The sequence below is a fragment of the Salvelinus fontinalis genome, chromosome 31, assembly GCF_029448725.1.
Source record: "Salvelinus fontinalis isolate EN_2023a chromosome 31, ASM2944872v1, whole genome shotgun sequence".
Lineage (NCBI taxonomy): Eukaryota > Metazoa > Chordata > Actinopteri > Salmoniformes > Salmonidae > Salvelinus > Salvelinus fontinalis.
In genome coordinates, this window is record NC_074695.1 from 28,358,688 (window position 1) to 28,371,224 (window position 12,537).

At 42.2% G+C, this 12,537-nt stretch overlaps 2 protein-coding genes across 4 annotated transcripts in view; both read left to right on the forward strand.

Annotated features, from left to right (window-relative positions):
* LOC129829979 (disks large-associated protein 4-like) overlaps positions 1–4,123 on the forward strand; it is a 124,931-nt gene extending 120,808 nt beyond the window's left edge. For all 3 annotated transcript variants that reach the window (XM_055892060.1, XM_055892061.1, XM_055892062.1), the window contains 3 exons: positions 574–665; positions 992–1,135; positions 1,330–4,123. In XM_055892060.1, the coding sequence (XP_055748035.1) occupies positions 574–665; positions 992–1,135; positions 1,330–1,548 (455 nt within the window). In that variant the 3' untranslated portion in view covers positions 1,549–4,123. The remainder of the gene's footprint in view (positions 1–573; positions 666–991; positions 1,136–1,329) is intronic.
* Positions 4,124–5,345: 1,222 nt separating this feature from the next.
* LOC129829300 (6-phosphofructo-2-kinase/fructose-2,6-bisphosphatase 2-like) overlaps positions 5,346–12,537 on the forward strand; it is a 35,468-nt gene continuing 28,276 nt past the window's right edge. The window contains exons 1-8 of the mRNA XM_055890982.1: positions 5,346–5,476; positions 7,173–7,485; positions 8,949–9,074; positions 10,530–10,626; positions 11,180–11,243; positions 11,384–11,458; positions 11,568–11,624; positions 11,739–11,863. Of these exons, the coding sequence (XP_055746957.1) occupies positions 7,404–7,485; positions 8,949–9,074; positions 10,530–10,626; positions 11,180–11,243; positions 11,384–11,458; positions 11,568–11,624; positions 11,739–11,863 (626 nt within the window). The 5' untranslated portion in view covers positions 5,346–5,476; positions 7,173–7,403. The remainder of the gene's footprint in view (positions 5,477–7,172; positions 7,486–8,948; positions 9,075–10,529; positions 10,627–11,179; positions 11,244–11,383; positions 11,459–11,567; positions 11,625–11,738; positions 11,864–12,537) is intronic.

A 12,537-nucleotide genomic window follows, 5' to 3' on the forward strand; every position in this document is an offset into this window, starting at 1 on the left:
GTCCATATCAGCTCCTGTCTGTTGTGGAGATTGGAGAAGGCAGGACAGGCTCATTTAATGCTAATAGTTAACGGCTAACGCTGCTCATTAACTCCTTCAGTCTAATGGCACTACTGCAGACGAACTCTTTGATCCTCCAAGATCTGGCCCAGGCAGGCAGGTAGATAATCTACCTCTGTGTCAGGCAGGTGGATAATATACCTCTGCATTGCAGTTATTGAATGTGTAATGAACAGGATTGACTCCCACATCAGGTTATTCCTCAGCAGACCTGTATTGTATGATCTTACTCATGCAAATGTTAATACTGAAATAAGTGTATAAAAAGTCATTTTTATAACTTTTGGGGGAATAAGGGTTAGTAATTTATTCTATGGAGGAAGTGTGTCACCAGCAATGTAAATTCTATGCTGTAATGACAATTGTAATTAAGAACAAAGGTCAGAAATGCCACATAACCATACAATTTTAAGGGCATTTTATATTGCCATTAAAAAAGATTGCGCTCTGTGCCCATTTAGAGAACCTGCATGTTGTTGTGATGGCTGACTGGCTGTGGTTTTCTGTGTGTAGTGATGGGGACGATCCGCAGTGCAGTGGGCAGTGCCCAGCTCCTCATAGCCCAGAAGTTCCAGCAGTTCAGAGGACTCTGTGATGAGAACCTGGTGAGTAGTACTAACCCTACAAACGCCCTCTTAGCCTGGCACATTTCAATGCACTTTTTTCAGTCTCAGCAGGTTGAGTTGGTTTAGAGCTCCCCCTGGTGTCAAAATACATACATACCAAATGGAGGCATACTTCTTCTAAGCAATGAGGCAACACACATCCATCTCTGTAACGGGTGGCTAATATTGATGTTAAATCTGTATTTTCACTGTTTCACTTCCTGAAAGTGAGCCATGGCTGGAAAGGACTGAATAATGTTCTGTAATGTCAGTGTGTCTAGACAAGCCAACTAGCACTGTCCTTCCTGTCACATCCTGTCTGTTAGAATGTGAATGCCAACCCTCGGCCCACAGCCCAGGATCTGGCAGGGTTCTGGGACCTCCTGCAGCTCTCTGTAGAGGACATCAGTGTCAAGTTTGACGAGCTCTGGCAACTCAAGGCCAACAACTGGCAGCTGCCAGAGAAGAAGGTATTCGACTCACACCACATATCACCTTGATAGATCCTGATGACTTATTACTATTATTATCATCCAAACAGCTTTCTATTTAATAAAACAAAAGACACACTTAACGCACAAACACATCCTAGGAATTCTTAATGGGTTTGCATCCAACAATTCCCACATGTCTCTTCATCCTAATATCTCTGTCTCGTCCTCAGGTGGAGAGGAAGGTTATTCCCCCCTCTGTGCCAAAGAAGACGTCCAAGCTGCCCCCTGGGAAGGACCGGAGCGTGGACTCTGTGGTGGACAAGCAGCGGCAGGAGGCCAGAAAACGCCTGATGGCAGCCAAACGCGCGGCGTCTGTACGACAGAACTCTGCCACGGAAAGCTCAGACAGCATTGAGATTTACGTCCCAGAGGCCCAGACACGCCTCTGAGAACAGACCGCCACCGGCACTCTGCTCCCCCATAAAGAAACAGCCTCTCTCACCCACATATACACTCACACACTCTAGCTAACACACACACACACACTGCTCCCCATGAAGGAACAGCCTCACACATGCACTAGACACACCCAGGGATACAGAGCCCGGTCCCCAAATGGCAGCGCAGCATACAATCAGAGTAGAACCCAGGAGAGCACAGGCATGCTAAAAATACAGAACAATGCAAAACCACTTCCTTCCTGGCTGCCATGGAGATGGAGACCTCAACAGACATTTAATACTATTGTTATTACTATTAATATTATAATTATTATTATCTCCTCCTGAAATACATCAAGACTGTCTTAAATGTGCATCTTGGATAAAAGGACATCCTTATTCCTTGTCAGCTGAAGAATCTTGGAATCCCAGAAGTTTACTCTCTTCTCACCCCCTCAATTCTTCTGAGTCTGCGAGCTGGGCTGGGCTAGTCCAGGCAGCCTCTCTTGTTTACCACACACACTCAGGATACACACAGGTGTACTCATTCACTGTCCACACAGTCTTCCTATTTTCTCTTTGTATTAGGCTGCCACTCCATTGGTTGTGGACGATAAGCTTTACTCTGTATGGAATCTATATGAGATGGTGTTGTCGTGTACTAAGGAAGACCGTAGCATTCTATCTATCTCAAACTGGTTACCATAAGTTTTGTAAATGTTCTTTACCAGATTGTCTGTTAGACAAGGTCCAGTGTTCAGTACTAAGGTAGTTTTTCTATAGACCAAGTACATGTACTGTCATGATGATATTCGCACATGATGCAATCATTCTCTCTCTCTCATAAACACGCACTATGCTGTCTGTCGGTGTCTGTGCAGACTCATGTTTTACGTCTTCTATGCCCTTTTGAGGGAAGAAGAGAGATTACCAGGGCCAGTTGATGTGCGTTAAGGTAGGAATGTAATATGCATTGAAAATAACTTGATAACTGCACCTTTCACGCCACCTGTTTACCTGGTTACTTTACCCATATTTGTTGCAGGGGGCCATGAGGTATTGTGCACCACTTAATTACAACATTCCCTGTTTCCTACTCAACCTCCAGTACATTTGAATCAGAAAGTGGAATCAACTATAAGCTCTCCTCTATTCCTGATTTACCAAGACTGGTTTATTTTCAGCGGCGTAGGCCAGAGCTCTGCCAGTGGTTTTGGGAGACAACTCGTATAAGCAATAAGTAAAATGGGATGTTTGAACTAGCAATGTAAAAATGATTCCGATGCCCAGTCAAAAAGCAACAACCCCTAGCCCCTAAACTTTCAGTGTTCTCAGATCTGAAGTGATAGGTGAAAGTCAAACAATATGTGATGAGTCTACCTTGTCTTACAATGTTCCATGAGGAGCTTCAACTATTATTCGTCCTCCTGTCAAATGCTTAGGCTATGAGCTGTTTTCTCCAGATGAGCCCTCAGTCACTTAACAAGCCAACAGTCGAACGAACCATAACAGCGCTTTGGTCGTCATACACCATTAATATCCACTACTTCATTGGTCAAAGCCTTAACACCAACTGTCAAATTAATAATGATCCAAAAGAATGACAACATAGCATACATTATAAACTAAGAAATGCATTTGCTATGTATCACTTATCTGTGCATTTGAAAAGGTCTAAGAATGTAAATGTTTCAGACTATGCTCAAGCTGAATTAATGTACTCTTATTATGGTGTCTGGCTGGCAGGTTGACCTCTTATTCCTGTGTACAGATAGAGGCACATTGTGGAGATAATTTTAAAAAACATTTTGTATGAGACATTTTCTGTGACTGGTTTGAATTGACCATGCAGTCAGCCAAAACACACTAGACTGTTTTGACCTGTGCCACAGGTTATATTGGTCTTTTTCTGGATTTGGAGAGAATTGATGGTGCTGTATAGGATTGTACTGCGATGGTGTGGAGTTTGAATGCCTTCCTAGAGAAACATGTCAGCATCACTGAAAAAGAGGTGTATTCCCACTATCACACTACAGCATACATGTGTATATGAGCTTTCAGCTTTGCATTTCTCCTAACATGAGTCATTTTTCTCATGATTCGCCATGTTCCACTCATTCGCTGAATTCCAAATCAACCCTCTAGCCTAGGCACTCCTGTTAGATCTGAAATGATTGGATAGGTATGGAGAAAGTCCACCCAGTCTGTCAGAAGCAAAGAACCTCTGATCAGAAGGCAAAGTGCCGCGATTACATTTTTGCACAAAGCTATGCGAGGGATTGATTTGGAATTTTGAAAAATATTTGCAATTTCAGGATCTCAATGCAACTTGTCCCCTTGAAGAGCTGGCTCTCCTCCTAAATAACCCCTGTGCCACAACAAGGCTGCCCTCAAAGTGCTCGTGTGATCCACAGTCAGTTTTGTATTTTTAGCTCATAATGTAAAATATGGCAATTAGTAGAACTGGGAAAGCAGCTGATGCAGGGGCACCAGTATGTTAATTATTGTTTGTTTATTTGTAATACATCATACGGACGTGTACATTTCATTGTCCAAAGAAATCATTAAACATCCCTTTGTTACATCTCCTTGTCACCAACATTATTATACTCATTGCTACATGTAATATTAGCTGAGATGTTAATATTACAGATAAAATCGCCTGTCTTCAATGATATTTAGCTGTATGTTAGCTCATGTTTTAAGGTTATATCTCTTTTTAATGGCCTTCCTCATAGCTCAGAACAAGAGTCATGCAAAGATCCTTCTGAGATCATAGTACCAATCACAATTTGCTGTCTGTCTGGGGATGGAGACTAGTCTGTATTCAGTATCATGTCATTCAGGGTTGCTGAATTGGTCTCAGATTTCATGTTCTCCTCTTCAACCATACAGTCAGAAGTGTTAGACTGGTCTCTGCATGGCACTGGCATAGAATCTAGATCTGAACCTAGATTAGGACATTGTTTTCTTCAGAATCAGGAGCCTGGAAGAATGGAACCTTTTTATTCCCCCACTACTTCAAGAGAAAATGGCCTGATCAGGGATATTCAGGCAGTTTGTTAACAGTATGTTTTGTGTTATAAAGGGCTATAATGGGCATATGAAGGGGCAACCCCTGATGTCATATACCCTGTTGAGACAGTGACTTTGGACAATGCAAAACACTTCGGCCATCTGGCTTGGACTTTTTTGAACTAATAGTCTGGATTGTATCAATAATATCAAAAAATATTTTGCCACGCATCACTTTCAGGGTAATGATGGGACACTAAATAAATTCCCTGATGAACTTTTCTATGGTAGTAGAAAATCTCACTTACCTGACTGTAGTTATACCTCCTTAGACTTGTCACGTGATTACACCATCCCCATTGACCAACTCCTCTTTGAGAGATGCAAATAGTGAAACATGCATAAACAAATTAGACAGAGGGCCATTTAGAAACTACTAGTCATTATTTTACAAATCAAGCACATATTCTACTGATACGGGGTTGTTCATATGTTATGGTATACTAGTTATTTTGAAAGAATAAAGAATTGTAATTACCAGTAAAATTTCCTATTCATTTTCAGTGTGTGAATAGCATCATAGCGCTCCCCCTACTGGCTTCAAGATGGTAGGCCTAACTGACCGTTGACAAACTAGAAAATTAAAAGCTATTTTCTTTTTTTAGATATACCAATAAAATGTGTGTGTGACATAAAACAGAGTGTTTCTCATTCCTAAATGCAGATCATAATATCATATTACTCGTGTGTGCATTGTCAGCGCGCATATTGATTCGTTTCCTGCGGACGCCGGGAGGAGGAGCCAAACATTAAAAGAGGATGAGGAACACCTCGGAGCGAACTGACTAAATACTGTACTGAATCAAAGGTATCACACCAAACAGATAGCTACAATTGTGTGGACTCATCTATCGTCATTTTGGTAAGTGCTGCTGAATACTATCTGCCGTGCGTAGGTGAATCGCTATGTTGTTGCAGTGAAAATAAAGCTAAGTCCTCAAGTTATTGTATAAAACAAGCGTGTGTCATAGCTATGGACATTTAAAAAAACAACCGGTCACTTTCTTCAGATGTAAAGCGGGATTCAACATGCTTAACTAGCTAACATTAGCTACATAGCCTATATGCCTACTGTTACAGTGCTAAAGCTAACGTTAACTAGCTAGCTAAACTGCTTGTGAAATACACTACATGGTCAAAGGTATGTGGACACCTGCTTGTCGAACATCTCATAAAAAAATCATACTACTATAACATCCTCTACTCTTCTGGGAAGGCTTTCCACTAGATGTTGGAACATTGTTGCAGGGACTTGCTTTCATTCAGCAACAAGAGCATTAGTGCGGTCGGGCACTGATGTTGGACGTTTAGGCCTGGCTTGCAGTCGGCGTTCCAATTCATCCCGAAGGTCTTCGATGGGGTTGAGGTCAGGGCTCCTTGCAGGCCAGTTAAGTTCTTCCACACCGATCTCGACAAACTATTTCTGTATGGACCTCGCTTTGTGCACAGGGGCATTGTTATGCTGAAACAGGAAATGGCTTTCCCCAAACTTTAGCCACAAAGTTAGAAACACAGAATTGTCTAAAATGTCATTGTATGCTTTCGTGTTAAGATTTCCCTTCACTGGAGCTAAGGGGCCTAGCCCAAACCATGAAAACGTCCTAGACCCTTATTCCTCCTCCACCAAACTTTACAGTTGGCACTATGCATTGGGGTAAGTAGTGTTTGCATCTGCCAAACCCAGATTCTGTCGGACTGACAGATGGTGAAGCGTGATTCATCACTCCAGAGAACGTGTTTCCACTCCTCCAGAGTCCAATGGCGTCGCTTTACACCACTCCAGCCAACGCTTGGCATTGCGCATGGTGGTCTTAGGCTTGTGTGTGGCTGCTCGGCAATGGAAACCCATTTCATGAAGCTCATTTCATGAAGCTCCCTGCGAACAGTTCTTGTGTTGACTTTGCTTCCAGAGGCAATTTTTACACGGTACGTGATTCTGCACTCGGCAGTCCTGTTGTGTGAGCTTGTGTGGCCTACCACTTCGCGTCTGAGCCGTTGTTGCTCTTAGATGTTTTTCGACTTCACAATAACAGCACTTACAGTTGACCGGGGAAGCTCTAGCAGGGCAGAAATTTGATGAACTGACTTGTTGGGAATGTGGCATCTTATGATGCTGCCATGTTGAAAGCCGATGAGCTTTTCAGTAAGGCCATTATACTGCCAATGTTTGGCTATGGAGATTGCATGGAGGTGTGCTCAATTTCATACACCTGTCAGCAAGGGGTGTGGCTGAAATAGCCGAATCCACTAATTGGAAGGGGTGTCCACATACTTTTGAACATGTAGTGGACATCTACTCAGCTAGCTAGCTATGATTGAAAGTAAACAAACAAATGTGGGAAGATGAACTAAACAACTAGCTAGCGAGACACTAATGCAGGGATTTCTCAAGTAATTTGATTTAGCCTAGAAGTTTGAGATGTTAAACGTTACTGATCTTTTACAAGCCTTGTCAGCCAAGTGTTGTCATCTCTGTACGTTACTGAAGTGTACTGTACTCTCCCAGTGTACCATTGTCTTAAAGTCAATGTTGAGGGTTTTACTTTTTATCTGTAAAGTCCTCTGCAGAGAGATGATGATGATGACCTCACTCAGCTAGTGACCTGACCTCCCAGTCCCAGAGCGTCCTCAGCCAGGCAACCCAGCCGTGACAGAACCAGTCATTGGACAGCACAATAGTATAATATATATGCCATTTAGCACACGCTTTTATTCAAAGCGACACATCCGTGCATACATTTTACGTATGGGTGGTCCCACAGTGACAGTGTTCAATTTCTACTAGCATCATGGCTGCCAGCCAGCAGAAAGGCACTGCAGTGCTGGGAAAGAGAACAGAGCTCAGGGCCAATGAAGTACAGAAGAAATGCTGTAAGTACTGTGTGTCTGGGTCTTCCAGTATCATGTTCCAGTCTGGTCCCTTTCCTGTGTTAACCAAATTAGGTTAAATGTTAACTCATTGCCAGATGCATCAATCTGATCTTTGGTTATTCATTGTAAGCTGTCTTCCTCTAAATGCATAACCATTCAGACCTTTTTTTGTTACGACATAATGCAATTGTGTTGATTAAGCGCATTGAATTGGTCTTGGGCTGCTGTGCAAATTTGACATTTAGAAATGAACACGAAGTGCCCTTTTTTAAAGTAGTAATCAGTCCTATTTTTTCCTCCTTTGCTTTCAAAAGGCGAAAGCAGGTGCATGTGCAATCGTATGTCACTACCCTCCCTCCCCTGTGATGCAACGTGACACTAGGCATCTCTTGTCTCCCTACCTGCCTCTATAGCGTGTGAAAGGTGCTCGATAGATAAATCTTAACTGCGAAAATAAAGGAAACCCAACAGTGTCTTAATAGTGAGTTGGGCCACCATGAGCCGCTAGCACAGCATCATTGCGCATTGGCATAGATTCGGCAAGTGTCTGGAACTCTATTGGAGAAATGAGACACCATTCTATGGTGGTGGAAAATGCTGTCTCAGGTGTCGCTCCAGAATCTCCCATAAGTGTTGAATTGGGTCGAGATCTGGTGACTGGGACGCATAAACACACACCTTTTAAACCCCCTATGCTCCTTTGGGAACCCTCTGTCAAAGTCACTAATATCTCTTCTATCCATGGTAGCCAAAATAATGGGCAAATGGGCATTTTTATACATGGCCCTAAGCATGTGTGGAAGCACCTGCTTTCAATACACTTTATCCCTCATTTACTCAAGTGTTTTTCTTTATTTTGGCAGTTACCTGTATATTATATGTGATGTATGCAGTCACCAGTGAGTGTGTTTTGGCAATAACAAAATGTCATCCCCAGTTAAATAAGTCTGGCATTAACTTTCCAGTCCATTCTGCGCAATCTGGAGAGTCATACTTCATACTCACACAAACATATTCATTGGCTGCTCGATAACATCTAGATTTTTAAACCGCCTTGCTGGTTCTAGAAATGTAACATGTGACCGTCATGCATGGCCTTGTTAAGCATAGCATGTGTTTGTTTGCAATGGACTGAGGATGGGTGTTAGTGGGCTTTCTTGAATCTACAGTAACATACTAAAGAAGAGAGACAATAACCCTCATAACACCAGGCTATATTTTTACTTTTCTGGGCAATGATGTAACAGTGTCTGTGGACAATCAGTTGCTAAGCAGCTACTAGTGATAACATCTGAGTGGGGGGGAGGGGGAAACAAAAAAAACAGGAATAACTGAAAATGGATAAACTGTTTGACTTTCATTTTTAAAGATGGACTTATTGTCATTGTTTATACCTTGGCCTACATTCTATTGGTATTTCAAAGTAAGTTGTTTGGTTGTGAGTGATGTGTCTTTGTGAACAGCATGGGCCTCTTATATGACCAACTCCCCCACTGTGATTGTCATGATTGGTCTTCCTGCCAGAGGGAAAACCTACATGTCCAAGAAGCTGACCCGCTACCTCAACTGGATAGGAGTGCCAACCAAGGGTTAGTATAAAGTCATCACAGTATGTACTATACTGTATTTCATTTGTTCCAGAACCTTCCAACCGGAAGATAAGCATTGAAGCGACACCTTCCTCATTCTTCATGTCACTGTATTCAATCCAATCATAATCCTCTATACCAGTGGTTATCAACCGGTCTGCCGTGAGGAACTTTCCAGTTTCGAACACTCACCTAGAAATGTGACCTGGGGCCTCCCGGGTGGCGCAGTGTTCTAGGGCACTGCATCGCAGTGCTAACTGCACCACCAGAGTCTCTGGGTTCGCGCCCAGGCTCTGTCGCAGCCGGCCGCGACCGGGAGGTCCGTGGGGCGACGCACAATTGGCATAGCGTCGTCCGGGGTAGGGAGGGTTTGGCCGGTAGGGATATCCTTGTCTCATCGCGCTCCAGCGACTCCTGTGGCGGGCCGGGCGCAGTGAGCGCCAACCAAGGGGGCCAGGTACACGGTGTTTCCTCCGACACATTGGTGCGGCTGGCTTCCGGGTTGGAGGCGCGCTGTGTTAAGAAGCAGTACGGCTGGTTGGGTTGTGCTTCGGAGGACGCATGGCTTTCGACCTTCGTCTCTCCCGAGCCCGTACGGGAGTTGTAGCGATGAGACAAGGTAGTAATTACTAGCGATTGGATACCACGAAAATTGGGGAGAAAAAAAAGGAAAAAAAAGAAATGTGACCTGTGAAATGAACATGGATTTTTGACTTGGGGGCACCAGTGTCACTCAAATAGTACATCTGTATCGTTTTTTCAAGGCCTGTACGCTCAGGCTGTTACAGGCTTATACATTTGTATAGTTTGAGGGGCGCGCATCATGAGCAAAGTCATTTGTATCATTTTACTTCGCCTGTGAGAACCATTAGCACAGGCAAGTCGGACTAGGCTTAATTTTACCACAGCCTCTAGCATAGAAACAAACCGAGCATAGCTTTATGTCCATGGTTGCACCTTTAAAATGCAGAAAACTGCTTGTCTCTATCCCAAACCGTTTAAACCTAAAGACCTATTTTAATGCTCTTAAAGGGATACACACAAATGAATCATGAGTAAGGAACTATGAAAATGCTTCAAAGAAACCCTCATTAATCTATAAATATTTTTTTTGATGGGAAATTGATCATTTGCAGTGTGCGTCAGATGAGATGGAGGTCATGACCACTAAATACATTAATAGGGACATTTTAAGTGCCGCAAGATTTTTTTTCCCATCAAGGTGTGCCACTGTTAAATAAGTTTGGGAACCACTGCTCTATACGATGTGTAGACCACTAACAAAGGATTTATTTTGTGTAGAAATATTTCTAGTGGAGGATGTCATTGAACTGCATGCTGCAGAACCTGTTTGTCTTCCTTCCACTGTTCATTAGAATGTCCCATGATTTACAAGAACACGTCGTGCCTTTCATCACCTGAGGCTTATGATGATGGTCCTGTTTTGTGTTGCAGTGTTCAACCTGGGCGTCTACAGACGAGAGGCTGTAAAAGCCTACAAATCATATGACTTCTTCAGACATGACAACGAGGAGGCCATGGAAATCAGGAAGTCAGTGCTCCTCCTCCCCTCTGTGTTTTTGGACCTGTGGCAGAAGAATTTGATTGTTTTGATGAGTTAAACAGTATTGCAGTAACCCTTTTTTTCTAGAATATGCCCTCCATGTTTTCCACAGCCCCAGGCAGGTGTTTTCTGTATTTACAAAACCTGCGGAGGTTTACAAGGCCGCGACTAGATATAAACAATTCATGTAATTACGTTTTAAGTAGTGCGCATAGTTAGTCACCTGGCAGCCTGTCATTTTCCTAGTCTCTCATTTTAGTATTTAGTGCTGGCTGCTAGACCAACAGTTATAATACTTGTTATAAGCATTATATGAACCCTATAATATATTATAATAGGGATTGTAATATGTTATGCATTTCTATGCTGTACATTTTAACAGATTGAACATAAATGTTACTAAGGCGTAATTGGGACCTCTTACAATGCATTATAGCCACATAGTGCATAATATCTATTGGCTTTAAGTGAAGTGTTACAGATTTTTCATTTAAATTGTTATTGATGTGGATTACTGAAGTGGGTCACTGTGTTCCTACAGGCGGTGTGCTCTGGTAGCTCTGCGGGATGTCAAAGCTTATCTGACTGAGGGGGGCCAGATCGCTGTGAGGATCTACTCTTTGCTCTTTCTGTTTTGAATAATTGGAGATAAAATGGTGATATAAAACTGAAAGACAAGCTTAATTTTAGATATCAGTGACATGTGATTGATTTATTTACGTGTTTACTGTCTTATGCATTTCAGGTTTTTGATGCCACAAACACCACCCGAGAGAGGAGAGAATTAATCCTTAGTTTTGCAAAGGAACATGCTTACAAGGTCTGTTTCATGTCATGCATGTTACTAGGGTTGGGTATAGAAACTATTTTCAATTGTTATTGTCAATGGTTTGTTGAAGTGGGTCTTCATAGATTGGTCTCTTTTGCAGGTGTTTTTTGTGGAGTCATTGTGCGACGACCCTGATGTCATTGCTGCTAATGTTATGGTAAATTAACTTGCATGTTAAACATGAGTACTACTTCTCGTTAAAACATTCTCTAATAATCTTCAAGGTATTTCCACACTTTAAGTCTTGTGCACCACACTCTCTCCTCCCCAGGATGTGAAGGTATCCAGTCCAGACTACCCAGAGAGACACAGAGAGAGTGTGATGGAGGACTTCCTGAAGAGAATAGAATGTTATAAAGTCACGTACCAACCATTAGACCCAGATGAAAATGACAGGTAAGACATTCTGCTGAGTTCTCTCTTTTTAAATGGTTAATTGATTCATTTTGTCAGTCATGCATTTGCATTTAAAAACCTTTTTCAAGAGTTCCAGTTTGTCCAGTAGGTGGAGACAACACGCAAGGTTGACAATGGTTGTTATTCTATTATGGCCTGCTTGGTGGCCACATTGACTCATCATATCATTGGTCTGATTTCTAGTTCTGATTCTCCTGACAGAAACCGTTTCTTGTTCATTGGTCATTATTGCTATTCCACCATAGTATTTATTTTAGATCCCTTCTGAAACAATACACAAACAACCATACATTTTTACCATCCAAGCTTGACCAGACTTTTTTATTTTGTGGCAGGAGAGAGGTTTGGTATATTTCAAAGATTTATTTTTTGCTAAATATAATCTGCCTCAAATTAATATTTCCTGCTTTTTTCAAGCTTGTATTTTTGTTCATTCTCACCTTCCTACTTTTCCTCAATCACCTGCTAACACGCTATTAGAAAGGATCTTGTTGCCCCCGCAGATCTGGAAAATTCTCATTTTGAGACTATACGATGTTTTTATAATTTCAATGTTTTATTTAACCAGACAAGTAAATTAAGAACATTCTTATTTACAATGATGCATGGCAAGAGGCAAAAGGTCTTCTGTGGGGACAGGGGCTGTGATAGAA